General features: G+C 38.8%; 2 protein-coding genes across 2 annotated transcripts in view; one reads left to right on the forward strand and one right to left on the reverse strand.

Moving 5' to 3' along the window:
* AK9 (adenylate kinase 9) overlaps window positions 1-5,462 on the reverse strand; it is a 96,041-nt gene extending 90,579 nt beyond the window's left edge. Inside the window, exon 1 of the mRNA XM_016217555.2 lies at window positions 5,243-5,462. The gene's annotated coding sequence lies outside the window, so the exon portion shown is untranslated. The remainder of the gene's footprint in view (window positions 1-5,242) is intronic.
* A 983-nt stretch (window positions 5,463-6,445) lies between these two features.
* The window catches only part of FIG4 (FIG4 phosphoinositide 5-phosphatase), a 95,861-nt gene continuing 75,141 nt past the window's right edge, over window positions 6,446-27,165 (forward strand). Inside the window, exons 1-5 of the mRNA XM_016217536.2 lie at window positions 6,446-6,718; window positions 19,447-19,545; window positions 20,777-20,900; window positions 23,734-23,890; window positions 26,301-26,351. Of these exons, the coding sequence (XP_016073022.1) occupies window positions 6,653-6,718; window positions 19,447-19,545; window positions 20,777-20,900; window positions 23,734-23,890; window positions 26,301-26,351 (497 nt within the window). The 5' untranslated portion in view covers window positions 6,446-6,652. The remainder of the gene's footprint in view (window positions 6,719-19,446; window positions 19,546-20,776; window positions 20,901-23,733; window positions 23,891-26,300; window positions 26,352-27,165) is intronic.

Here is a 27,165-nt window from a genome sequence, read left to right on the forward strand (position 1 = left end):
TAATTGAAATGAGAAAATACATAGAACTGAAAAATAATGAACACAACATATACCAAAACTCTAAGATATAGCTAAAGTGGTATTCAGAAGCCTTAAATACTTACATTAGAACCAAAGAAAGTCTGAAAAGAAATAAGCTCACAACTTGTTTGAAAAAGAAAAACAAAAAATTTAAAAATATTTTAAAAAAATTAATTAAATACAAACATTATATAGAGGGTCAACAAAGCTAAACAGTGGTATTTTGAAACAACTTATAAATAAAAAATCTCTGTTAAGACTGATCAAGAAAAGAAGATAGAAGGTACAAATTAAAAATATTAAACTTTAGGTTTTTTTTAGAAGTGTGTTTTTTTACATCTCAAAACTAAGACTTTTCTGTTTTGTTGTTTTTTCTAACTCATTATATCAGAGAATGTTCTTCATGTTTGATTATTTTTTGAAATTTGTTGAGGCTTGCCTTGTGGTCTATCACAAGGTAATTTCCAAAAAAACTCCCTGTACCCTTGAAAAGGATATGCAATTCATATTTGCTTGATGTCATGTTTTTTATATCATGTTTGTTCATTTTATTGGCTGAATCTTCCTTAACACTTACTGACTTACTGCCTACTTAACCAGACAATACTAGATATAGAAAACTGGAAGGATTGTAGAGATAATAATGCTGCAGATATAAATAATAAGAGGACATCATAAACAGATATCCAAAATAAACCTGAAAACTTAAACAAAATTGATAAATTCCGAGAAAAATCTGTTTCTCGGGGGAAAAAACAAAACCTGAGTGGTTCTATAACCATTAAGGAAACAGGGTCAGTAACTACAAATCTTCCCACAAAGAAACCAAGATGGCTTTATTAAAGAGATCCATGCCCTACAATCTTACAGACACTCTTTCTGAGAAAAGATAAAGTGTAGACCTCCTACATAAGTTTATGGGTCTCATGTAACCTCCATACCTAAACCAGAAAATAGTGTGAAAAAGCATAATTATGTGCCAATTTCATTCATGAACTAGATTTTAAAAATCTTAATCAAAATAATAGCAAGTTGAATTCAGCAATATATAAAAAAGATAACAAAATCATGGTCAAGTTGGGTTTTTCTCAAGAATTCAAGGCTGGTTTAATATTAGAACATTAAATTATCATATTAAAATAAAGGGAAAAACTATATGGTTATCTTAATAGAAAAAGTATGAGACAATTCAACACCCTTTAATGATTAATAAAAGATAAACTATTAGCAACCAGGAATAGAAGGAAACTTCTTTAACTTGATAAAGGGTATGAAAAAAAGACAAACATATTTAATGATTAAATTTTTAAAATGGTTTTTTTAAGGTCATAACAAGACAAAAGAAAGAAAACTGTAATTATTCCCAGTTGATGTAATCACCTGCATAGAAAACTCAATCATGGACACATTTTAAGAATTAATGAGATAATCCAATTTTCTGGATTCAAAATTATTATACAAAATTCAGTTGCATTTCTATACACCAAAATTATGTAGAAAATGTAACCAAAAATAAATATGACTTAACAGTGAACATATACGGTAACAAGGATTAAATATAACAAAAAATATACAAGACCTTTATGAAAAAATTACAAAATCTTTTAAGAAGACTTGCATAAGGAAACTTCAAAAATGGACCAAAATTATGTCAGAGTGGTCTGGGACACTGTTCAGGGAATAACTAAAAAATGGATCAGGGGGTTATAGGCTTTCAGGTAAATGGGATGCAATTATAGTTCTCCGTGGAAGTTAAAAATTTTCAAATGGGCTTACTACAACTAATATTATTTTAAGATGTCATTATGAAACAAGACACAGTGAGAAATATTACTAGTATATTAAAAAGATTTAAGATGGATACTTCATGAACTATAGGGCTGAAATTTTAACTTTTTCATACCAAAAAAATAATACTACCATAAAATACAGTTTTAAAGGGGAAATGCATCTATATCTTTTAGAGAGATGGTGCATTTATTAAAGAGGTTATTAAGTACCAAGTCCAGGGATGCAGCTACCTAGGTGGATGTCTAAGTATCTTGAACCCCCAGGTTACTCTGAGTGCTCTGTGTTAACAGAGACAGCCCCTCCTCATTTCTGGAGGATACCAGACTCTTCTTGTCTGGTCTAAGGCAGATGCCTCAGAAGATAATGCTTGCCTTCCACAACCTGCCTTCACCTTCCCTCATAGCTTCTAGAGCAGTAGCCGGGGTCAAATGTCAGCCTAGCCCAACTGGGGAGGCACTGGTACAGGAAAAAATAGGCATTCGGCACCTGAAGAGCTGAAGGGCCTGGCTACGATGTACCAATAGGAACTAGGAGAATACCCTGAGAGATCTTGAGAGTGTTGGGTAGGGGAATGTTGACTGGATAAGAGTTTATTGATGTGTGGGTTTTCTTCCATGACTTATGCTTTAATAGCCTGGTAGGATACCTGGAGTGGGTCCTAATTCACTTGGTCAAGGGCCTGGAAGGAACAAGATTGGAAGATAAAAAGTTTGTGAGAAGAGCATGTGAATGGACTTAGGGGAGTGGTATAGCGAACACTCTAAGGTGACCTCTAACGAGTCACACCCTTGTGTAATTCTCTTCCTTTGACTGCAGTCTGTGACTTGCTTCTAAATATAGCAAAAGTAATAGACATGTCACTCCCATGATAACATTATGTTACATAAGACTCCATCTTAGTTGACTAGAGAGGAACTTGCTGGTTGTCTGTGAAGAAATAAGTTGCTATGTTATAAAAGGACCACATGGCAAGGAACAGTAGGTGGCCTCCAGAAGCTGAGAGCAGCCACTGGCCACCCCCAGTAAGAAAACCGGTACCTCAGTCCTAGAGAAAAATTTTGTCAAGTGTGAATTAGCTTGGAAGTGGATTCTTCCATAGTTGGGCCCCCAGATAAAAATGCAGCTCAGCCAACACCTTGAGCGCAGCCTTGTGAAACCCTGAGCAGAGGACCTAGCTAAGCTATGCCAGGACTTCTGGACATGGAAACTGAGAAATAATAAATAAGTGTTGTTTTAAAATGCTAAAGTTGTGGTAATTTGTTATGTCACATAGAAAACTAACACAGATGAACACACAATATGTGTGAAGTTTTGCATCTCACAAAGCATCCATCTCAGAAGAGGCACTCATTAACCAGGTGGACAGGATGATTATCCAGTAAATGCCACCTAGTCTTTGTCCTTGGTCACCTCAGTGTTTGCCTAATGGGCTCAAAAATGGAGTAAGCATGGTATCAGGGATGGAGGCAATGGAGGCTATGCACCGGCTCAACAAGCCTCCCTCTCATCAGGCTGATCTAGCTACTATTTTTGTTGGCTGTCTTACTTATTGCAGCAGAGACTGAGGCTGAGTCCTCAATATACTTCCATTCAGTGACAAACTGATTACACAGGACCCCTTCACCTTGGAGAGGTTAGCAGGTGACATGTGTTTCTAGTACGAGTTTGCCTTTCCTACCTGCAATGCCTTGGCAAGTACCACTTTCTAAGGACTGGAGTTGTTATCATCATCATGGGATCCCATGTAATGCTGCTTTGGATCAAAGGACCCTCTTTATATAGTAATGAAGATATAAGGAGGATCCACTGATCCTACCACATACCAGATCACCTAGAAGCTGCTGGTCTGACAGATTGTTAAAATGGCCTCTTAAAGAAACAGCTAAAGCAACAGTTTAGGATTATGTGGGATTGAGATATCGTACTGAAAAGATGAAGAATATGCTTTCAACCAAGTGTTGGGTAAGAGTGATTCCTCCCACTATCACTCTGTGATTGACATGAGGAATTTGCACCAACCTTCTTCACAGCTTGAGGCTCTGCTCAACTGGAAGTCCTGGTTTTGACTGAAGAAAGAGATGCTTCTTTTAAGGGACCCACTTAACTAGGTTTCATTAAACCTAAAATTGCTGCTTCCACCTGGTCATATTTGGCTCCACCTACCTGTTAAGGAGGTAGAGCTGATGCTACATAATTGGGGAAGGGAGATGTATGTCTTGAAAACAGGGGATTCTCTGAGACTCTTTATGTTTTCATACCCAGTGAATTGATAACTATAGCAACCACAACCTGAAAAGGACATGATAACCAGGGGTTTACACCATTCAGTGATGAATGAGACTGGTTACCCTACTGGTAAAACAATTTAGACCAGCAGAAATGCTGACCAAAGGTAAGGGAAATTTAGAATGGGTGGTAGAGGAGGGAAGTGATGAATTATCAGTTACAGATTTAGGATTAATTGCAGTAGTGGATTCTGTAGATTGTCCTGCTAATCATCTTTTTGTGAATCCATTTCTTTTAGAAATTGGGACCAGAAACCACACTGAAGAATAAGTGATAGATTGTGTGAACTTAATATAGGGGAGGAGTACATATGAATGGTGCAAAGGTTGGAAAAGAGCAGATGTTATTAGTGCCCTGCTTATACCTACTTGACATACATCTTTTCCATGCATGGCCAGCCCCACTTCCAACTGTGTGACTCTGCCTAAGGGCTTTTTCCGGCTGTTAAAGCCTATCTGCCTGAGAACAGGGCAGACTGGAAGTTCCAGGGGGTTAACATTCAGCCAATAACTGGTGGCGGTTGATGAACAAATACCCCAGCTCCTTTACCCCTTAAGAAATAACTGAGACATACATATGTCCAACTGAATTCACCCCACAGAGAAATCTGCTTGATGATATTCCCTTTAATAGCTTCCTTCACTTCCCTGCTGTTGTTTTCAGCATATAAACTATTTGTACTATTCCCCCTATAAACTATTTGTACTCAAATTTTTGTCTCAGGATCTGTTTCTGGCTGAACCAAACTAAAACAAAGTTCAAATGGAAGTGCTTAATTATAGTATAATAATTGAAAACTAAATATTGGAAAACCATAATTCAACAGATATTTTAAGAGTTGTTATCCTAAATAAAAACATTGTGCAAATATTGAACTCATTTTCAGAAGAGTTGGTTTCCATTATAAATGGAACATAACTAAATATTTTCCCAGTTAAAAGATCCAACTCAATGCAAAATGCCAGAACTGACATGGTCACCTATCTAGTTTTTAATACAAGGAATACAAACTGTGAAAAAAAAAAATTTAATTACTTATTTTAAAAGTTCTGTAATTTCTCAATTTTGAATTTACAATATCATCTCTAATAACATATTATGTGTTTATACTATAATTCAATACAAAATTTTAAAGTTTCCTTACAATTTTAGCAGTTGAAAAACCTTCTAGCAATGGGTCCTGAGGTTTACAGGGGGTCCAACTCCTGGAAAATCTAGCACTCTGCTTAAGCTAAGTTAGCTGCCACTCCAATACATCCTACGTTCTCATGGCAGGTGCTCAGTAAATATCTGTGGAAAGAAAACATCAGTCTCTGAAAGAGGAAGTGGTTTTAAAAAGCGGAATTTATGGAGATTTCGAAGTTTAGTTTCGCAAGAAAAGGAACTGGTCTGGGGCTGCAGCAGGAGGTGGGATTCCATTCAATCTGTACCAAAATGCATCGGTTGAACGGACTACCACCCTGCTTACCTGGCCGCAGCGGACCCCCGCGGACCCTGCTGGTGGGCTGCGGCCGCGCCGGGGAGGCTGGGAGCTGTTGAGCGGTTGCCCGGGGAACCCCTGGCGACGCGGCGCGCGGGGACGCTGGCGCGAGCTCGGGGGCGGGGCATCTGCACTGGGATCGCAATTCATTTATTTTTTTACTTTATTCACTTTTGTACCTAATTTTGTATTCACAATGATAACACACCGCTTCTCACCAATACGGAAGGCGACTATCAGAGCGGGTGCCTGCCCTGCGCATTCACGTTCACACACACCAAACGGAAGAAACCTTATTTTAACGCACAAGTGCCTGACTCCGAAGCCAGGGCCGCACGACACTGCGCCGCTCTACCCTCGAGAGTCCATTTGTAGAAATCACAAAGGGTTAGCCTCCGGCACAGACACGTGAAAAATCCAAAATTCCTCACTTTAGGTGGTTAAAAAAAAAAAATCCTGGAACCACACACCTTCTGAGGATAAGGGTAAAACAGATAACAAAGAGATGTGAGGGGGAAAACACCGACAAGCCGGTTTCTAGGGAAAGAAAGGCAGAAGTAGTCAGGGGGAAAAACAAGCCACCCTGGGGATGGATCTATCTGCAACTCGGAGAAGCGCTGCAAAAGAAGCCATCCAGTCCCCAACCTTCCCTCTTTCCAAAGAGAACCAGATAACCGAGACTCAACTCACTGGCCGACCTCCTCCGCCCACTTTTCCTCCTGCCCGCACCAAAGATGGCGCCCTCCCCGCCCCTTCCCGGCCTCACGCAGTTTCTGGGAACCTCTACCCGGCCTCTCTATGGTCTATCCTCCAGCCCCGCCCCGCTCCGCTGATCCTGGGGCGGGGCTTGCCTGGAGGTGGGGCGCCAGGATCCGGAAACACCTGAGCCGTGGCCAGTCCTCTGTATACTTATCTTTCTCTGTAGCCCCCGGGAGGCGTTTTTCTCCCGGCTGGACCTCGTGCCTCGGGTCCGAGGAGGCTTCTTTCTGGGTCTCCTGGGGCGGCCCGGAGGCCGCCGCAACCTGGGCCGCGGCCTGTGCCCCCCGGGCGTGGGGACCCCCGCTTGCTCCGGCCATGCCGGTGGCCGCCGCCCCCATCATCAGCTCGGTGCAGAAGCTGGTCCTGTACGAGACCAGAGCTGTGAGTACCGGGCGCGGCGGGAGGGGCGCGCGGGTGGCTGCGGGCCGGCAGGGCAGAGGCAGCCCCCCTGTTGCCCCCCAGTTCCCTAACCCCAGCCTTGGGGAGTGTGCCTGAGGGGGCTTCGCCCAGTTGCCGCCCGCAGGACACTGGTGCGTGTGCTGGCACGTGCTCCCACCTGGAAGCCGCGGTGGGCACGCGCTGCAGGCAGGTGCCTGTGGACGCTCGGAAGCTGGCTGCTGGAGTCCTGCAGGAGCTCCTGGCTCCTCCAGCTTGCCCAGGCTGGTGAGAGCTCCCGGCTCGCTGTGCACGGGGCAGGACGGGCCTGAGAAAATACTTTGACCTATGAATCGGTAACTTGTCTGTTTTCCGGCTCCACGGCATGCTGTCACTACGACTGGTGTTAGTGGCAGGTGCTTTTATTGCTGCAATGTGTGGGTTTTCTTTATTTGAAAGGAAAGAAAAAACTTTTTATTTAAAGACAGCTGATTTGTTTGGATAAAATTATTTTGCTTTTCGCTTGACTTTTCCCTAATACGTTTGTTTGTGGGTTGTTTTATTACTGCAAATGGCCATGTTAATAGTTACTAGCCAGATAAGCAGGTCCGCTTTTATGTTTAGGTTACTACTACCAGGGAATGGTGTTTATAGCAGTACCATACATACTTTGTTATTTGTGTGGTTGGAAAATAAAGTACAGCGTTTCTAAATCGGGTTTTAGAGTCTGTATTTAAAATTACACTTCATGGTAACAGGATTGCACATAACAAGATTTCTTATGCTACGGAATGTCTTATAAGGCACGTTAAGTGGAACTTGGGTTGTCTTCATTAGCTAAAAGTACAAGAAGGCGCTTAACAGTTTCTCAGTTTTAACATTGTCCTAATAGCATATCTGCCTCAGGTAGTGTAGAAACACTGTTAACCCCAAATTAATTTTGTTTAGATCCAGACCAGAAGATGAAATTATCTAATATAGAGCATTTGCAGATATTGCTGTTGTTTGAGTATAGTCATACAGAAGTGTCATTTTGACACTGAAGCAAAACCTTCTGCTTTCTGTGCAGTGGGCTGGTAAGTAGAAACAGATTAGTTAGAAACAGAAATACTATACCGAAAACAGGAATTTCAGCCCATTGATAAGATGAGCATTCACGAGGCCTGGCTGAGATGTTAGTGTTCTTTCTAAAACAATTCATGTAATAGGGCTCTTCTGCTCAAAAACCTTCAGTAGCCCCCATTCTGAGGAGAGTGAACACTGAATTCCTTAGTTTATCATTCTAAGCCATTTATGATTGGTCTTCAACTTGTCTGTCTGGTCTTATATCTAATTTAATATCAATTCAGCAAACATTTATTGAGGATTGACTGTACTTTTCTGTGCCTTATTCTGCAGTAAAATTGTATTTATTTCAGTTCCCTATATCTCTGCTTTTCTGCTGTTCTCTTATCTTGTAATGTTTCACCCCTTCTTCTCTTGTCAAAATTTTGCTGGTTCTCACAGCACAGATCTGGTACAGTGCCTTGTAAACAGTAGACTTTCAATAAATGCTGGTTGAGAGGGCTTAACACAGAGACGTGTATTCTAGAACTCAGCTGTGATGCCTCTCAGTCATCTTAGTAATGGAACTAACTCTGGCCAATGCCGGAGCCCGCCGGCAGAGTCGAACGGTCCTGAGGAAGGGGTGAGGATGGAGAAAAGATAGACACAAAAAAGATGGGATCAGGAGGGCTGCAGCTCATGCCTGTTGCCAGCTGCCAGCCCCGAGTTTATTTTTCCAGCTCCATATATACAGGCACTGTTGATTTTGCTGAATAGCACCCCTCCCCACATTCCTACAAGGCCGTTTGGATGCTCTTTCAGAGTAAACACTCTGCCACCTGCAGGAGCTCAGACCTTGGTAACTATCTTTATCTGGGCTTCTAATGGGAACTTTTAGGGAGGATTGAGTCCTTGGCTTGGTATGTGGCTTAACTATCCTTTAACCCTTCAGGCCGGGGCCAGCTTCCTAATTAGCCTTTCTAGAATTTAGTATTGCTTTGGTGCCTCAAGGACTGGGTCAGGGAGCAGGAGAGCACCTCTGCAGCTCACCCAGGCACTGTGCCTGGGGCCACAGCAGCTCACCCACATCTCCCTGGGAGCAGGGGAGCACATCAGCAGCTCACCCAGGCAGCTCCTCTGTGCCTGGGGCCACAGCAGCTCACCCACATCTCCCAGGGAGCAGGGGAGCACTTCTGCAGCTCACCCAGGCAGCTCCTCCGTGCCTAGGGCCACAACGGCTCCCCACAGGCCAACTTAGAGATAAAAGGTGAGTTTATCATAAGGATGCTAGAGGACCCATTGCATGGAAGATTCATTGGAGGCCTAACTCCTCAACCTGTTGGGAAAGGCAGAAACAAGACAGCAGGGTTTGAGAATCCTCTCATAATGCTGCCAAGGACATAGCATAGTGCTGAGAGAAAGAATCTGATTCACTCAGCTATGATTGGAAATCTGCCCCTGTATGGACAAACCATAGTGGCCAGGAAGGGTCTGGCAGTAATGACTTATCTATGGAAATACCCCTTTGTTTCAGGGAATGGTTGGGCCAGGGCAAACCTGAGAAATGTCTTGTATTTAATCTTTGAACCTCTCTGTTTCCTCATCAGTACAATAGGTGGTTCTTTTTATCTTTTTGACTTAAGCAAAGATATAAGCAGAAAGGTGTTTTGGGTTTCTTTTAGTAATAAGCTCAAAGTTTAAGGGATGTCAATAACTTAGAAAGAGACATAAAATTACTGGCAACTAAGTAGATCCTAGGAATTAAAAAACAAACTGTAGCAGGTTGTATTAATGAGAATAATTGTTAATGCTGATGGAGCACTTCTATGCCAGACACTATTCAAAGCTTTCTACATATATTTTGTTGTTTAATACTCATAAAACCTCTAAGAGGTCAATGTTGTTATACTGCTCCTATTATTTGGTGAAGAAAAAAATGAGGCAAAGAGAGGTTGAGATAGTGTTGCTGAGCTTGTGGTCAGGAGCTGCTGCCAGGCATAGATAGTTGGTAACTGGACTGCAACAAATTACCTGTAAACACCTAGCGTAAATGATTACAAATTTTATGGCAGTTTGACAGAGTAGTTGTATTTCTGATGGGTCAGATAATTTAGAGCATTTGGTTTGTGTTTTGTATGTCTTTCTTTGTTTTTAACTTTTTTACTACGGAAATTTCAAGCACATACAAATAGACAACGAGATAAACTCCATATACCCATCACCCATTACCAACACTTGGTCATCCTGTATTATCTATAACTTGTTCCATTCTTTAGCTACCACTTATTATGTAAGTTTCTTTTCCTCTAAAATTTACATAAATTGAAATGCGCAGATCTAAGCTGTAGAATTTGGACAGAAGTATACATGTGTGTAAACCATATTCCTATGTTGTCCCATAAAGTTCCCTTGTGTTCCTATCCAGTCCTGAATAGGCCAGTAACAACTGATAAAATCAAAGCAGTAATAAAAATACTCCCAGCAAACAAAAGCCCTGGTCCAGACGGCTTCACAGGGGAGCTTTCTAATTATTATTATTTTTTTAAAATATATTTTTATTGATTTCAGAGAGAGGAAGGGAGAGGAAGAGAGAGATAGAAACATCAATGAGAGAGACTCATTGATCCGCTGCCTCCTGCATGCCGTCTGCTGGGGATCAAGTCCACAACCTGGGCGTGTGCCCTGACCGAAATTGAACCTCAATCTCTTGGATCGTAGGTCGATGCTCAACAGCAGAATCATGTCAGCTAGGCTCTAATTCTTTAAGTTGTAGGGTTAGATTGTTTACTAAAAATTTTTCTTGCTTTTTGAGGTAGGCCTGCAGTGCTACGAACTTCCCTCTTACGACTGCTTTCACTGTGTCCCATAGATTTTGGGTTGTTATGTGTTCATTTTCATTTGTTTCCAGGAAGTTTTTGATTTCTTTCTGGATCTTATTGGTAACCCATTCATTATTTAATAACATGTTATTTAGCCTCTATGTGTTTGACTGTTTTTGAGTGTTTTTACTGTAGTTGATTTCTAATTTCATGCCCTTGTGATCTGAGATGCTTGATATGATTTCAACCTTCTTGAACTTGTAGAGACAATTTTGTGTTCTAGCATGTGGTCTATCTTTGAGAATGACCCATGTGCACTTGAGAGGAATGTATATTCTGCAGCTTTGGGGTGAAATGTTCTATAAATATCAATTAAATCCGTATGATCTAGTGTGCCATTTAGTCACTGTTCCTGTGTTGACTTTTTGTCTGGAAGATCTATCCAGTGAAGTCAGTGGGATGTTAATGTCCACAACTATGACAGTATTGCTGTTGATCTCTCCCTTAAAATCCTTAAGGTTATTATTGATAGGTCCTTATTTATTGACATTTTAATTGTTTATGCCTATGTTTCTCTATTTCTTCTTATTATTATAGCAGTCCCTTTAACATCTCCTGCAATGCTGGTTTGATGGTGATGAACTCCTTTAGCCTTTTTTTGTCTGGGAAGCTCTTTATTTCACCATCTATTTTGAATGATAGCCTTGCTGGATAGAGTAGTCTTGGTTTCAGATCCTTGATTCACATTACTTTGAATACTTCATGCCATTCCCTTCTGGCCTGTAGAGTTTCTGATGAGAAGTCAGCTGACAGCCTATGAGAGCTCCTTTGTAGGTAACAGATTGCTTTTCCCTTGCTGCCTTTAATATTCTCTCTTTGTCTTGAATTTTTGGCATTTTAATTATGATGTATCTGGGCGCGGGCCTCTTTGGATTCTTCTTGCTTGGGACTCTCTGTGCCTCCTGAACTTGTGTGACTTTTTCCTTGACCACATTAGAGAAGTTCTGTGCCATTATTTCTTCAAACAGCTTCTCTAACTCTTGCTTACTCTCCCTGGCAGACAGAAACATGGCTGCTTTTCATAGCCAGATGTTATGTGGGCACCTTTCTCAGTTCTGGTGCTCTTGGCTGGGAAGCCCAGCCTGGGGTGTAGACCCCAGAGTCTTCAGTGGGAACCCCCACAGCTGAGATCTCCCTCTGGACCTTCAGCTGCTGCCTGTGGGAGCCCTGCCAGCCCTCTCATGTCCACACTTCCTACCAGCCTCTGTGCGGTCTCCACTTTTCCTCCTTGGTTATGAGGGTGCTCTCCAGCTCGTCTTTAGTTGCAGTTGATTATTCAGGATGGTTTTTCTACATTTTAATTGTAATTCCAGTTTGATCCTGGGAGAGTGTCAGTGTAGCTTCCACTCAGTCCGCCTCCATCTTTAATCTCTTGCAAAGAACTTTTGTAAATTAGCCTGAAAAATAAAAACACCTGACAAAAAAGGACAGGGACATGAATAGGTAATTTGCCAAAAAGACATTTTATTATGAAAAGCTATTCAACTTGCTATTCATTAAGGCAATAAAATGAAAAGAGATTTCCATTTTTTACATGTCAGAATGGCAAAGATTTGAAAGATTGACCTAAGTCATTGTTATCAAGTATGTAAGAGAAATGAGCATTCTTGTTTTGGTTGGTGGGAGTGTACCAATTGGTTATGAGGAATTAGGGTACACATTAAGAAACAAAAAAGACTGGACAATATGGGCTATCTCTTGTCCTGAGCCTTCATTGGGTGAATTTCAGGCTGTCATAGTTACCTGTGTTTAGAGGTGGAGTTTGAGGACCGTTTGAAGAGGAAAGGGAGGTGGGTTGGTAGATAGTATGCAGGAGGCATTCCCTCCCAGACTTACCTGTTCACTCTGGCACCCAACACCTTCATGCTGCCCTTTGGCTCCTGTGACCCTTCTCTGGCCTTTATCTGTCCTGTGACCCAAGCCTATACATCAGCTAAGGCTAGATCCTACCCTACTGCTCATACAGCTCAGTGCAGCTAGGAGTCGCCCACAGGAGATTTAGCAACCTAAGTTATCATGGGTGAAATGGTAATTTATGGCCCTTGAATAATATATGATGCCCTAGAGGTCTTACCATTGCTGTAAGTGACCATTTCATAACAAAGAATTAACAGCGGTTGACTTCAAAATTGGTAGCTGAACAGAACTGTGGCAGATTTTTGTGTCTGCATGTGTATTTTGTGGAGGTGTGGTAGTTAGGATAATCTTTACTCTTGCTAGCTCAGAATTATTTGTATGTATGTATAAAGGTAGGTAGGTAGGTAGGTGCGTATGTGTTTATTTATTTAATTCCTGCCTTGTTCTGAAAGGATTTAAGGAAGCTGCTCCTACCTCTCCATCCCATCATACAAAATAGAATAAAGTAAGAAAGAACCACATCATGAGGAATGCCGCTTACTTAATTAGCCTTGGTATTAGCTTTGATTTGTGTAATTAGGCAATGGAACAATATAGCAGCGGTTGGCTAAGGGGTTGGAACAGGGGACTAAATGATTTAAGTGGGAGAGAGAAGCTTGGTTGATTTGGAAGGTGTGGTTGGAGGTGCCAAAGTTTCACACTTATTTCTAGAGGGGATTGGAAGCTTCCCCATCAGTAAAGCTCTGAATCTATAAAGAGGGAACTTGCAGACATCCCTTTAGACTGTCAGGGACCCACCCATTTCCCTTTCTGGGCTGCGTTACTGATCGTGGGATTGCTGGGATAAGTGAGGAGGGAGGCCTGAAATACTGTTAGATTGTGAGAAGTAACTTCATGGTGAACTTTATTCTGAAAGTTCAAGTGAAGGTTAGCATAATTGAAGCTGTCAGACAACCTAAAATGTCTTCTTATTCAAGAAGGCAGATTTTCTTCCCTCAGATGAAAAGTGGGTGATTAATTAGCCTGTCATTATAAAAGGAGATAATAATGTTAATAAATACTGAGTTTCCTGTTAAATGGGTTACCTATTGTATTCCGTTTGGAGTTCATGTACATACATTTTTAAACACATTCATCTTATACCAAGTCACCATTGTTAAAGTTACGTATTGAAATTTTAAACATTTTCTTGAACATTGATGCTCAACTTTCAGATGCTCAGATCATTTTCTGTCATTAAAGGGCATTTTAATATAGCTGTTTTTGGTATACTTATTCTCCACCCTGACTCCTGCCACCCCCACCCCCAACACATCTACAAACACGCACTCGAAGGTGTCCCCCAGAGGCAATGCATCCACACCTCATGTGTGAGTGCATTCTGGCTGTCCAGCTGACGCAGGCCTGATTTATGGAAATCCTGTATACTTCAGTTACCGCGCTCTTTCTTTCTCTGTAACTTTTGGGATTTTGTTTACCTCCTTTCCAGCTTCATTATTTGAACTTCAGACTGCTAATACTTGAGATGACCTTTCCTTCTTTCTATAATCCCTAGTTCTTACTAAGGACTTATAATGAATTCAACCTCAGCTTCCCAGATATGTAAACCTCCTCTCAGCACATGCGCACACATTAGGTCTTTTTCTCAGTGTCATCTTCTTGAAGCAGTGGTTCATATCTGGACTGGTTGCTCCCAAGACCTGCAGCGAAGCTGGTATCCTGCTGCCTTCACCACCATCCTATAGCCTCCCGTGATGATGTCCTTATTTTCCCAGATCATGTGTCTTTCTCTTTCTTGATTTTTGCCCCCATTTTGGTGGAGCACCTCTTCCAATTGCTTCACGAGAAAGGGCTCTGGACAATAATTTTTTGAACCCATGCATGTGTGAAAATGTCCCCATCCTATCCTCACATTTGATTCATAGATTTAATGTTACATTAAAGATTGAAATTAATTGTCCCTTAAAATTTTGAAGGTAGCTTGTCCCTGTCTTCCACCTTCCAGTGTTGCTGTTGAGAATTTCTAATGTTATTTTATCTTGATCTTTAGTTTGACGCCCGTTTTTTCCTCTTTAGAAGCTTGTGCTATCTTCTTATCTTTAGTTTTCTGAAATTTTACATTTCTACCTCCAGTGATAAGAGATGCCACAAATATTTGCATCTTTTGGAGGTTCTGTGGTGTAAATTGGATTGCTTCTCAACTTCCCCACTGCCAGCTTAGGTATGCTTTTCAGTTTTAAATGATTTTTTTTTTTTTTTTTGCCATTATCACTTTCATTCTTCCTTTTGTCCTTTGGGCTTGTGTTTAAAAAATTTTACTATAGTTTTTGTGAGGTGTTTGGGAGGAACACTCTTCCATCTTTACCCTTCACCAGCTCTGTCATGGGTTTTGCCTCCCCTTTGTCCCTGAGGCGGCCCACGGACAGGCCACTTAGATGTTCCTCTTGTCAGATCCTGTGGGAACTTCTCTCTCCTCATCTGCCTTGACCTCTCAGCCACATTTGATGTGGACATGACTACTTCCTTTTCCAAACGATCCTCTCCCTTTGCTTTGATGACTCTATGCTATACTGGGATTTTCCTCATCACTGACCCTTCCTTTCAGTCTTCTCAGCTGGTTCCTTCCCGTATCCAGCCTCTAAATAATGTAGTGCCTCAGCCAAGTTTGGGGGCTCTGTCTCTACCTTCACTGTCCCTAGTAGGTTTAAGCCAGTCCCATGACTTTAAAGGCCGTGTATGTGCTGATAAACACACACTGATACCTGTCCTTTGAGCTCTAGATTTATACAAAATTCCCATTTGATTTCTTGGGGCATGTTGTAAACAGAACTGTTGGTTTACCCTCAAACTTGTTTCTTCTCCAATCATTCCTACATCAGTAAGTGGGACCGCCTCCTAATTGCTCAAACAAAGGTAATTGGATCAATTAGTCCCTTTTTTGACCTAACCATCAGCAAGTTATATCCCCAAAATCTATCTTCAATTTATCTTTTCCATCAGGTGTCTAGCCCAGTGCCTGGCATATGTAAGAAATTCACTAGGAAACAGTCAGATGAATGATGTCAGTAGAAAACCAGGAAAGTTGGTGTAAAAAAATCTGGACTCCTTAAACATGTTGAGGTCATGAAAGACAAAGACAGGGGGACTAGTCTAAATTAAAAGAGTTTTATAAAGATATGGTAATCAAATGCAATGCATCACCTGTGATTGGATTCTGGTTTTTTTTAAAAACCAGGTATAAAGGATATTATAGGGACACTTGGGGACATTTCAATATAGATTGTATGTAGTTAATATTGTATCAGTGGTTTATGATTATGTGGGAGGATGTCCTTGTTTTTAGGAAATTCAAGTTGAGCTTTTTAGGGGTGATGTGTTATGATACCTGCAGTTCACTTTCAAATGGTTCAAGAGAAAAAAGCTTATCTCAAGAATTAGTGAGGGAGTAAACAAATGTAGCAAAATATAAACAATTGGTTTATCTAGGTGAAGGGTGTATGGGTTTTCATTGTATATTCTGTTCATCTTACTGTAGGTTTAACAGATTTTCAAAATCAAAAATTAGAAAAAGCAGTGGAGAAGAATCTAAGGAAAATATATTTCAGGACAATTTTTAGGCCCCCAAATGCTAAAACCCATTTTGAAGGATATACATAATTCTAGAGTTCATATAGTTAGCAGGAAGGAAATAAAGCCAAGTGGAAATGAGGCCTTTCTGAAAAAGTTACCTCTTTTTAAAAAATTGGGTGTGAAAGTGGATGGTCAAGTGCCCACGAGAGGGCAGTGCATGAGAGCTATTCTGTCCACAGCAGGCCGGCTGAGGACTGTGGCTTTCTTTCCCACATAACTTGCTCCACATGAGGTCGCTCTTCTCCACACAAAACATTTTTAGGATTCTTAGATTACTTTAGAAGAGAGAAAATGTAGATAGTTAAACCACTTCCTGTTTCTTTCTCTCTGCTCAGATCTGCTTCTAAATTGTGTGGATTTTAGCTTTGGCTCCTCTGCTTCCTGGAGGCTTTGGAGGGGTCTAGATATGGGAGGTGTAGATCCGTCCTCCTATTATGCATGTGTCTGCTCCAAAAGCCAGTAATGCATTTGCCCACTAGGATCTCAGGAATTATATCTGTCTTTTTATTACAAACTGGCAAATCACAGTCCTATTGCAATTGATCTTTAGGTTTTCTAGGGTCTATTACAATTCTAGGAATTCCACTCAGGAATTTTACCTTCCTTAAAACTGTGATGTGCCTTACTGAATGGTTGACTAAAAAGGGCCATCTTTCTGTGTGCTTACACAAAAAAGATGGGTTAGTGTAAATGTTGCAGAAAGTTACCAAACAAATTAAATGATTAGTCTGTGGTAGGCGGTTGTTCTTTCACCTAACATTTACCCGATGTCTGTGGAACCAGATTGTGCGTCTAGGGTAGAATTAAAAACCACAGAGGATTAGGGTGTTAGCCCCAGTCTCCTGAGCTGCTTATAATTAGGTGAAGGGAGCAGACATGCCCCAAGCAAATTTTGACAAGGCATTCAGAGTAAGTGCTACATTTAGATATAAATAAAAGTGCTTTGGTGGGGTGGGTGATGAGAGGATTGTTGCAGGTGGAGATAGTGGGTAATCACTTGTCCTGTTTTGGCTCAGTATATCACGTCCTGTTTAGAGGTCTGTCAAGGCCAAACTCAACATCAGGACACCACCAGCCCCTCTGGATAGCTTGCTCTGACCTTCCCCAAATGAACTAAGTGCCCCTCCTGTGTTGTCCAGTTCCCACCTCTGTTATAGCCCGCTACTCGTGGTCGTTGATTTGCAAAGACTGATTGCTAATAGATTTATGTACATTCTTCCATTTGCTGTTCCTGTTCTGCTTCTGCACATGCTTTTCTTCCTCTGGGGTACGCATCTGTCCTGTGTTTTGGTTTGTTTGTTTGTTTGTTTGTTTGTTTTTGGCCCTATTCTCCAATACAGTGGCGTAGACTTGCTGATGTCTTACAAATACAGGAGAGAAAAGGGCTAGCACTCTTTGAGTGCTTTCTTTGTGTTGAACACTATTCACCGTTAGGTGATTTATGAACATTTAGTCATTTAATCTTGTTCTTCTAACAAACACACCAAGCTTCTTCCCCTTCCCCTTTTATGTCTTTGCACCTGCTATTTCCTCTCCCAGGAACTGTTTTTCCTGAAGTCCTCAAGAAGGTGGCTCCATTTTCTGCCAACAGATACGTATAGTTTACAAACCCTTCTTCTGAAGTTAATTTTAGTACATTGGCCAGCTGAGAATCTTTGACTTCCTCTCTCCCTCTGTCTCCCTGCCCTTCTGGCTGCTCCCCAAGTGCATCAAGTCCTGATCACTTGATGTGACCAGGATGTCTCAAGGTAGTTTACTAATTTTTGTTATAATTGCTTTTTCCCCCCACCTCATTATAACTGATATTGTCATCCAGACTCCATCTCTCCTAGGAGATGAAGGATTGAGTCAGCTCTTTGATTAGCCTTCCTCTTCAGACTGGGCTAACCCAGCATCTTTTAACATATAGTTTTGTTCCTTATAACCTGGAAATCTAGAGCAGACCTTTATAAACAGACATATACTTAATAAGGAAAAGCCCCTCTATTTCTACAGATTTAGTATTAAAACAATAAAACCAACTGCTCATATTCTGATATACAGTAAAATCTTTCTTTTAAAAATCTTACTCGTCCTTTAAGGCTCAGTTCGGGTCCTGACTCCACTGACATTCTCTGCATCTGTAGTAACCCACAGTAATCATTCTTGCTCTGAATTGCTATGTTCTACATACTTTAGTTGGTCATTTATCTGGAGAATTGTATTTAATTGCTTTGTGTATCTATAATCTCATCTGACCAATGAGATGGTGAGATGGCAGTTGATTGTGGCAGTGTCTTCTCAATTTTTGCAATGTTGAAAATATGCCACATTTTAAAGGACATTTTTGAAGCAAAATATCTTTAAATAATTTATTTTTGCTATAAGAGTTTTACTTATTTTCTTAGATGCAACTTAGAAATTACTCATTTTGTTTAAGTTTTCTTAAATCAATTCTCATTTAAGGATAAGATTATTATTTTTCTACATTTTTATTATTCGTTTTGTTCTCAATATTTATATAAGGAGACTAATGTGCTCAGATTTAATGCTCCAAGGAAGTGTTTCAGAAAAGAAAGATTATTTTTTTGTAGCTTATCTATAAAAAGCCATTTAGGAAAGTACACTCATTTTAATCTTTTATAGGACTTTGGGGTGGATTTTTAAAAATTGATTTGAGAGAGAGAGGAAGGGAGAGAGAGAGAGAAATATCAATGAGATCAATTGGCTGCCTCCTGCACGCCCCCCCCCCCCCCCCACTGGGGATCCAGCTAGAAATCCGGGCATGTGCCTAGACTGGGACTCTAACTGGTGACCTTTTGGTGCATGGGATGCTGCTCAACCAACTGAGCCACACCGGCCAGGGTTGGGGTGGATTTTTTTATAGTTGCTATATTAAAATCATTTTCAGTCTTCTATAAAAATTTTGTAAAGATTTATTTGATAAAATATCAATATTGTAATAGTGATAATTGTCTCAACATTCCTGATTATATGTTGAGCTTTCTAATTCTTACCAGAGCTGCTCCTTCCTGGCAGAGTTTAAACATCAGTCTCCCGTCAGTTAGGTTAATCTCTGTGTAATATAATTAAATTCATCTGACCTGGTTACTGGGTACGTTTCAGATATCGGACTGATGCTTACACCCCTAAGACTATTTAATTGTTAAAACTGACCTTTTGAATCCGCCTTTCTTTAATCTGCCAGTTGTACTTAACAGAAATATTTCTTTTAAAAAGTAACCTCACTTTACTAATGCATTTAATTTCAAAAACTGAAGTGGTTATTAAATGTGTGTAAAGCAGGATGCCTGAAAAACTAATGACATTCCTTTTTATTTATAGAGATACTTTCTAGTTGGGAGCAATCATGCAGAAACAAAATACCGTGTTTTGAAAATTGATAGAACAGAACCAAAGGATTTGGTCATAATTGATGATAGGGTAAGTACCTTGCAAACCTGAATACAAACAGAAACGTTTGTACTTGTTTAAAGAATATGAAATATCCTTATGCCTTCTAGTGATATATAATTTTTTTATTATGCATGTAAAAATTACAATTATTTTTCATGATTGGCTACAATTTGAATCTTTAATGTGGTTTGCAGAAATACTGATGTCAAGTAGTATGCCAGAATTGCACTTTGTTTCTCATTTTGATTTGTTTTACAAAGCAAACTCTTTGCATAAGGTAAGAATATATTTTCTTAAAGGGATGACATTTTAATAATTAAGTTAACTCAGTATTTCATCTGCCAAAGAGATTATTGCTATGCTTTAATATGAAAGCACTTGAAGTCAGACAATTCTTTTAAATTGCAGACTTTAGGATGCTGCTAAAAATCACCTGTAGGGCCCCTTCTGACGACTCGCTATTCACTAGACAAATATAAAGCTGCTCTTATCCAGATGCTGTATTATCCAGAGTCAAGAATATGAGACTTAATTCAAATGGCACAAAAACATGAGGCTTTTAGTCAAAAGAGAAGTACAATATGGTAGTGATAACAGTTAATTTTGACTCTTTCAAATGAAAGAACCTAACTTACCATTGTATTAAAGTTCCTTTCTCTGAATATTTCTGAATCCATGTAATTTCCTGGTTTTTCAAATATATTAGTAGCTAGAATTTGGACCCCATTTTCACTAAGCTCTTGCAAAACTATTTTCTGTCTTATAATAATTTTAGATAAATTCTATTTTGTGATTTCCTATGCTCCTGGGTCTTTCCCACCCCCCAAATCTGGGAGTTTTTAAATTAATATGATATAATAATTATTGACTTTATTTGGGGGTGGGAGTGGTTGATTGGGATCTCTTTGAGAATCTATGGAAAGCTATGGGCCTTCTTATAAAAATGCACATATGCACATATAACCAAAACTTTGCATATAATTTTACGGAGTTTATAGATTTCTTGGAATTTGTCTGTGGATCTCTTAAATTTCTGTTCAGAAAATAAGGTTTTGATGTGTTTAGTATAGCAACATGATTCAATAACTACTCTTAATTGCTAATATTAAAGAATTTGTTGGCTTTTTAAAATCGTAGCTTAGTCCTACTTCTCTGTGAAATAGCTGATGATTCTTGTAAGCAACTTTTAATTTTCAAGGGTAAAGAATAAATCTAAGAAGTAAGTAGAACCTTACAGATTAAATTTGCTTCCTCTTAGCATGTATATACTCCACAAGAAGTGAGAGAGCTTCTTGGCCGCCTGGATCTAGGAAACAGAACAAAGATGGGACAGAAAGGGTCCTCTGGGTTATTTCGAGCTGTTTCTGCTTTCGGTGTTGTAGGTAAGAAATGTACCTCCCTCTTACTACCCCTTTTTAAAAAAATCTACACAAACTACTTATAAATAGTTTGCAAGCCTATATAGCTTTATAATTATAAACCCATCATCTGTAGTGTTGGTTGTTTAAACTCCATTATCCATCAGTCAGACATCAAATAGCTTTTATATAGCATCTGCTCTGTGCTCAGCACTGTACTCAGTTTCATCTAGGATATGAACAAATAATATAGAAACGGTTTGACCCTTTGACCCTTTAAGGAGTCTGCTCTCTGGCTTGTTGAGGAATGAAAAAGTAAAAATGAGCCTGGACTGTGAACATCTGCCTTGCCATTTATCAGCAGGAAAAAACAGATACAGGTAAAACCAGCTTTAAAATGAACAGGAATTTCTCCCCAGGACCTGGTGCAGCAGAAAGTGTCATAACCCTGCCTTTGAATGACTACTGTTTTCTTACTCACTGAGAAACTTTGTCCTCTAGAATCACATACTATTTGAAACTCTGCTGTTTGAAATTATGTCAGTGAGAGAAAACATCCCCCTCTTGCCTGGATGATCTAAGTAAGTCCCTTTGACAGAGAAGCAGCCTTAATTTGCAGCTCAGGTGCAGAGCTTCAGATAAGGGGTTTCTGGGGACAGTAGTCCACAGCTGTGCTGCTTATTTGTGTTTTTCCAAAAGAAAGGGGACCCTGAGTTCGCTTCACAGTCCAGACTTGATGTTGATCTCTTTACATATAGTCCTGCTTTGGTTTGAGCCTACTCATTTAAATGTTACCTAAACTCTGCCCTTAAATCCTATAATAACTCCCTTATTTATTCTTGAACAGATATAGATCTGGCTTTGGCCTTTAAGGAGTCTGCTGTCTGGTTTGTGGGGCATTTGTGAGTGCCCACAGTTCCTCTGCTGTGCATTTTTCCTCATTGCAGTGGGTCAATAAATCTGTCTTTGCTGTACCGTGGATTTGTCCCTGGAGGGTGGGGGTGTGTCTTGGGATGATTGGACTAGGATGAAGGACAAAAACCAATGCACATGAAACAACTCGAAGCATGTAACTAAGACCCAAGCTGTGTAGTAAAAATTAAATGGTGCTGGAGATTATTACAGAAGAGGTAGGTTACTTGATCTGGAATGGCCAGGAAAGATTTCCTGGAGAAGATGAGACTCATCCTGGACCCTAAAGGAGGAACAAGATTTGGGTGGATGTGAGGAAGAGAGGAGAGAACTGTAGTGGGGATGACAGCAGACACATAGGCATGAAGATGCCCATGGGTCCTGGAATGTTGGTGAGTTGTCGGGTGAGGCCAGATTGCTCGGGGCCTTTGAAGCCAAGAAGAGGGCAATTGTATCTCAGCTTCTCTGTTGGCAGAGCCTTTTTTTGAGTCTATTCTTTTTAACACTTAAAAATTATCTCTGTGCTTCTTAAATCTTCTGGACTGTGTGAAGTATTGACTGAATGATTGTTATCTATAGAAGTTAACAAAACTAATATGGACAGTACTATGCTATATACAGGGGTGGGTCAAAAGAAGGTTTACAGTGGTGAGTACGCAAAACACAGAGTTTATTCTTGTATTATTATTTCTTAATTATTGTATTATTTTCCATACAAAAAACTGTAAACCTACTTTTGCCCCACTCTGTATTTTTAAATTGTTGTTTGTTTTTCTGATTAGCACTTTTTATTTTGTGACTTGATCTTTATTGATACTTTGATTATATTCTGCCATATTTGAAGTTTATTTTTCTCAGTGTGCTCTTGGAGCTCTTCATGTGTTATCCCTTTAGGTCCATTTTTTGCCTAAGGTGGCTGCTGGGGAAGGTCAAGAGTGGTAGGTATAATTCGTCTCCTTAGGACTGGCCCCTTTTCTACACCTCCTGCTAGGTCTCGACAAGGCCCCTGAGATTACTTACATATTTAATAGATAAGTGTTTGTGGAGGTATGCATGTCTGTGTATGTCATGTGACTTCATGTGTTTAAATGCCATAGATTCTACATGTTAAAATTCATTTTGTGTTTCTCATACTTTAAAGAAAAAATTGGAAATAAAATGTGTCTTAAATACATTAGGCTTCATTTAAGTATTAGTTGCTTAATAAGTTAAACATATTCCTTCAAATGCTAATATTTCATTACAACTTTTTAAAAAATGGTCTATGTAATATCGAATGTCTCATTAGTTTTAACTCCCAAAGCAAAATGTCTGGTGACCAAAAAAATTTTGACCAAGACTATATAGTAACTAGTGTGTTGCTGAGAGCTTAGTCCTACTGAACATTAGTACATGTAGTCTTTCTTTAATCACTTATATAGAACATGCATTCCAATGATTTGACATAAAATGTAACTTTATAATGCTCCAACATTCATAAAAAGCTTAACTATCAGAAGTGGTATTTGTGGAAGATTGCACGAAAGATAAGCAATTTACTGGGTATATTGTTTTGTTTGCTCAATGTCTCTACTTTTCTGGGACCTCTTCCTGCCTCATCTAAGTCACGTAGTCACTGTATAAATAAATGGCTTCCAATGCAATGTGACTTTATTCCTTGGCCACATTTGATGCTGGGCACCCAACCCATGTTGGGCCAGTTCAAGTCCTTCCTTAGGAATTCTGGAGTTGAACTTGATAAAAAAAAGTTGTTGCTAATCACTGAAGTTTTAGATGTAAAGCCTAGAGTTATTTCTAAAGAGTAATTCTAAGATGACTGAAAATTTGTATGGCTGTAATCAAAGTGAAATAAAGTAGGAAATGCGTGAAAATTAGTTTGCCTTTTAAATATTGCCTTTTAAATATGACTATGTTTAGGAAACATATTTATCTCTTTTGTTTGTAGGTTTTGTCAGGTTTCTGGAAGGCTATTATATTGTGTTAATAACTAAACGGCGGAAGATGGCAGATATTGGAGGTCATGCTATATATAAGATTGAAGATACAAACATGATCTATATACCCAATGATTCTGTGCGCATTACTCATCCTGATGAAGCCAGGTATGCGGTGGTGGTAACTACTATTTTTTTTAATGTGGTAGATTGATTCGAGAACAAAATATAGTCGAGAGATTATAAATGTTATGTTAAAAATATGAAATACTGGCTCAGAATTCTACAACTTTTGTTCAAGGGCTATTAAAACCTCTATTATAATAATTGACTTAGGTAAGGATCAGCAATGCCTGTTGAAGTCATTAAGCGAGAGGTTATTATTGAGAAACAGAATATTCACTCAGTCTTAACATACACTATATGAATCTCTTTATTATTTACAAAGAAGAACAAAGTGGCAAACATACGTAACCAAATGATCAAACTTAGCATTTACCAATGATGAGACAAAACTGACATTATTTGCCTCTTAATGTGAAACAGTGGAAAGGACACAGATTACCTGTATAGTATTCTTGCTTAAAATATTTCACTTGAATCTAAGCATAAGGAAATAATCAGACAAATCCATATTGTGGGGCATTTTGTAAAACAGCTGGTTTGGGCTCTTCAGAAATGTCAATGTCATCAAAGCCAGAAAAAGCCGGAGGACTGTTCTAGAATTTAGAACAGACATGACAACCAAATGTAGCCCTTGAATTTCTTTTGAATTCTGAATTAAAACATGCAAACATGCACGTGCATGTACACACAGCTATTAAGGACTTTATTGGGATAGTTTGTATATGGATTATAGACTAGATAAAATTGAATCTATTAAATTTGGGGTATAATAATGATATTGTGGTTATTTAGGAGATTGTTTTTGTTCATAATAGATATATTCTAAAATATTTAAGAGTAAGGTGTCACCATGTCTGCCACTTAGTAAAAATGGTTTAGAAAAATAAAATGTACTTGTGTATTTAAAAAATGAATATATATGTGTTTGTTTAAGGAGAGAACTTTAATAGTGAATTCTGATGAAGGTCATACTGGTGTTCACTGTGCTATTTTTCCCCCCCAAAGTTTTTTGAAATCTTGAAAAAGCTTTTTGGTGAAATTATTGGAGCCTTGGTAATGTGGGAAAAGGCTATTAATAATTTGATAGAGAAAAGAATTGAATTGATTCACTTTAATAAGTAAATTCATTTATTATAAATATAATGTAAGGTTAAATGGAACAAAGTTAGCCATGCTTATAAAGTTTTAGAAAAGGTAACAGTCAATTTTTCTTGCACTGTGTACTTTTATAGTGTTGTTCTAGATACATGAACCAAAATTTAAAGACCTTAGGTAATAGTCTTCTAGACTCCTGTGACATTGTCTTTGGTGATATTTGGAAGTGGGGTTGTTAAAAAATAATTTGTTTCAGATGAAGGTAAGTAGAATTTACCAGGTAAAGTAAATTGATATCCCATATAGCTTATAGGCCAGCCTAGGCTATTGGTTAAAAGTGAATCAGATAGACCATCACATATGAATCCAAGGAATGGGAGAAGTTGAAGAGGTTTATATTATTTGTAAACCCACCTTTATGATTCTTTAACTAAGAATAGTAACAAATTATGTTGTTCTGTATAGTGATTTGACTCTCTTTAAAGAGTGAAATACTGTATAGCAAATAGACATTATCCAGGATGAGATACAGTTATATTAATAGCTTGTTATAGGTAGACTGAAGTGCTTTTACTAGCTAGGTACGACTTTTAACAAACTTATAAAACTATATAATTCAAGAATGTATTTAAGTTAAACTATTTGGTAAAATATTAGAAAGTAAAATACAGTGCTATTAAACATTTCATCCATAATGACAAGTAGAGGTTATCCCTGTAGTGAATGGCTGTATCGACATTAGAAAATTTGCTAGAACAATTTACCACATTAAAATATTTTGGGGGAAAATATGATTATCTTAATATTTGTAGAAGCTATATTTGACAATTTCAATAGCTATTTATGATCAAATGTCTTTAAAAGTTGAAATGAATATGAAAAAAATGTTAACATTTATTAATCCTGAGTGGTAGATATGTGGATATTTTTTCTATACATATTTTTCAATTTAAAACACTTTCCAACTTAAAATTATGGTGATTCCCAAATATTTTGGTTATTCATTTAGTTACTCTTCCTGTCTCCAACCTCAAAGCATTTACAAAGCACATTATAAAAACAAGAACAATATTTGCTCCTACCTCACCCCAAGTTAAGTGCCCCGTGCAAGTGCGTGACTTTCCTTCTGTGGCATAATCAGTGACGAGGAAATGGTCAAACTGTAAGGGTCAGGGTCTCTGAAGGGAGATCAACTTAGACTTAGAAACTGATTCACATGACATCCGTAATCCAGTTATGGATTGAATTCCTCAGTTTTAATGAGCAAATTTACAGACATAAAGGAGTGTATTTGAGTGTATGTTAAGCTATGAAAAAATAATAGTAATATGCTTTGACTTTTTTTTTTTTTTTTTAGGTATCTACGAATATTTCAGAATGTGGACCTGTCTAGCAATTTTTACTTCAGGTAAGCTTGAGCTTTGTTTCTCTCCTGTCAGCCATGTAAATGTTTATATTATTTCCCTGGAGGTAAAACAGAAACTGAGGACACATTAGTACTTCCTGTATTCTTTTTTTAAAATGGCCAAATTATTTCATACAAGAACATAATAATACAGGTATTCCCTTTGTTTAAAAAATATGGTATTTGAATGGACAAATTAAAGGGTAATTATTCTCATTGTAAAAACCATTTATGTTTTAGATGGAATTTTAATGAAGAATTCTTATTTTGTAATTTTGAATTAAATGAAATTTGCATTCAGCCTCTAATACAGAGTTGTAACAATTTCACCGTTCAATTTTCAGTTACAGATTTAGCAAAATTAGATAAAAATAAATTCAAAATAGGAAGAACTGTTGTAATACCAGTGTGCTGCTAATGGCATTGTAAATGAATAGTTTTTCTGGAGAGGAGTGTAGCATCAAGTATATATGAGAATGTGTTCTAAGGCAATAAATCAGGAGAGAAAATATTAATGCCTATTTGTAGAGACATTTGTAGTTTCTATTTAGCAAACCAGCCAACACAGGGACAACCCAAATATTGATAATGAAACAGGAGGCAAGTAAATGATAGTAGAGCATCATGAGAGAGCGTTACACCACCACTGATGTGACCAGTGTGTAGATGCAGAGTTGTACTAAATGGAAAATTCTATCAGCTCTAATGCCAAAACTAAAACATACAACACAAAATAGCATGCACCAATAAGGACTTGAGTCACAGGGACTAAAAGAGGACCTAGAGTATTGTAGCTATTGGTGTTATATAGTGATGG

The sequence above is a fragment of the Miniopterus natalensis genome, chromosome 5, assembly GCF_054644295.1.
Source record: "Miniopterus natalensis isolate mMinNat1 chromosome 5, mMinNat1.hap1, whole genome shotgun sequence".
Lineage (NCBI taxonomy): Eukaryota > Metazoa > Chordata > Mammalia > Chiroptera > Miniopteridae > Miniopterus > Miniopterus natalensis.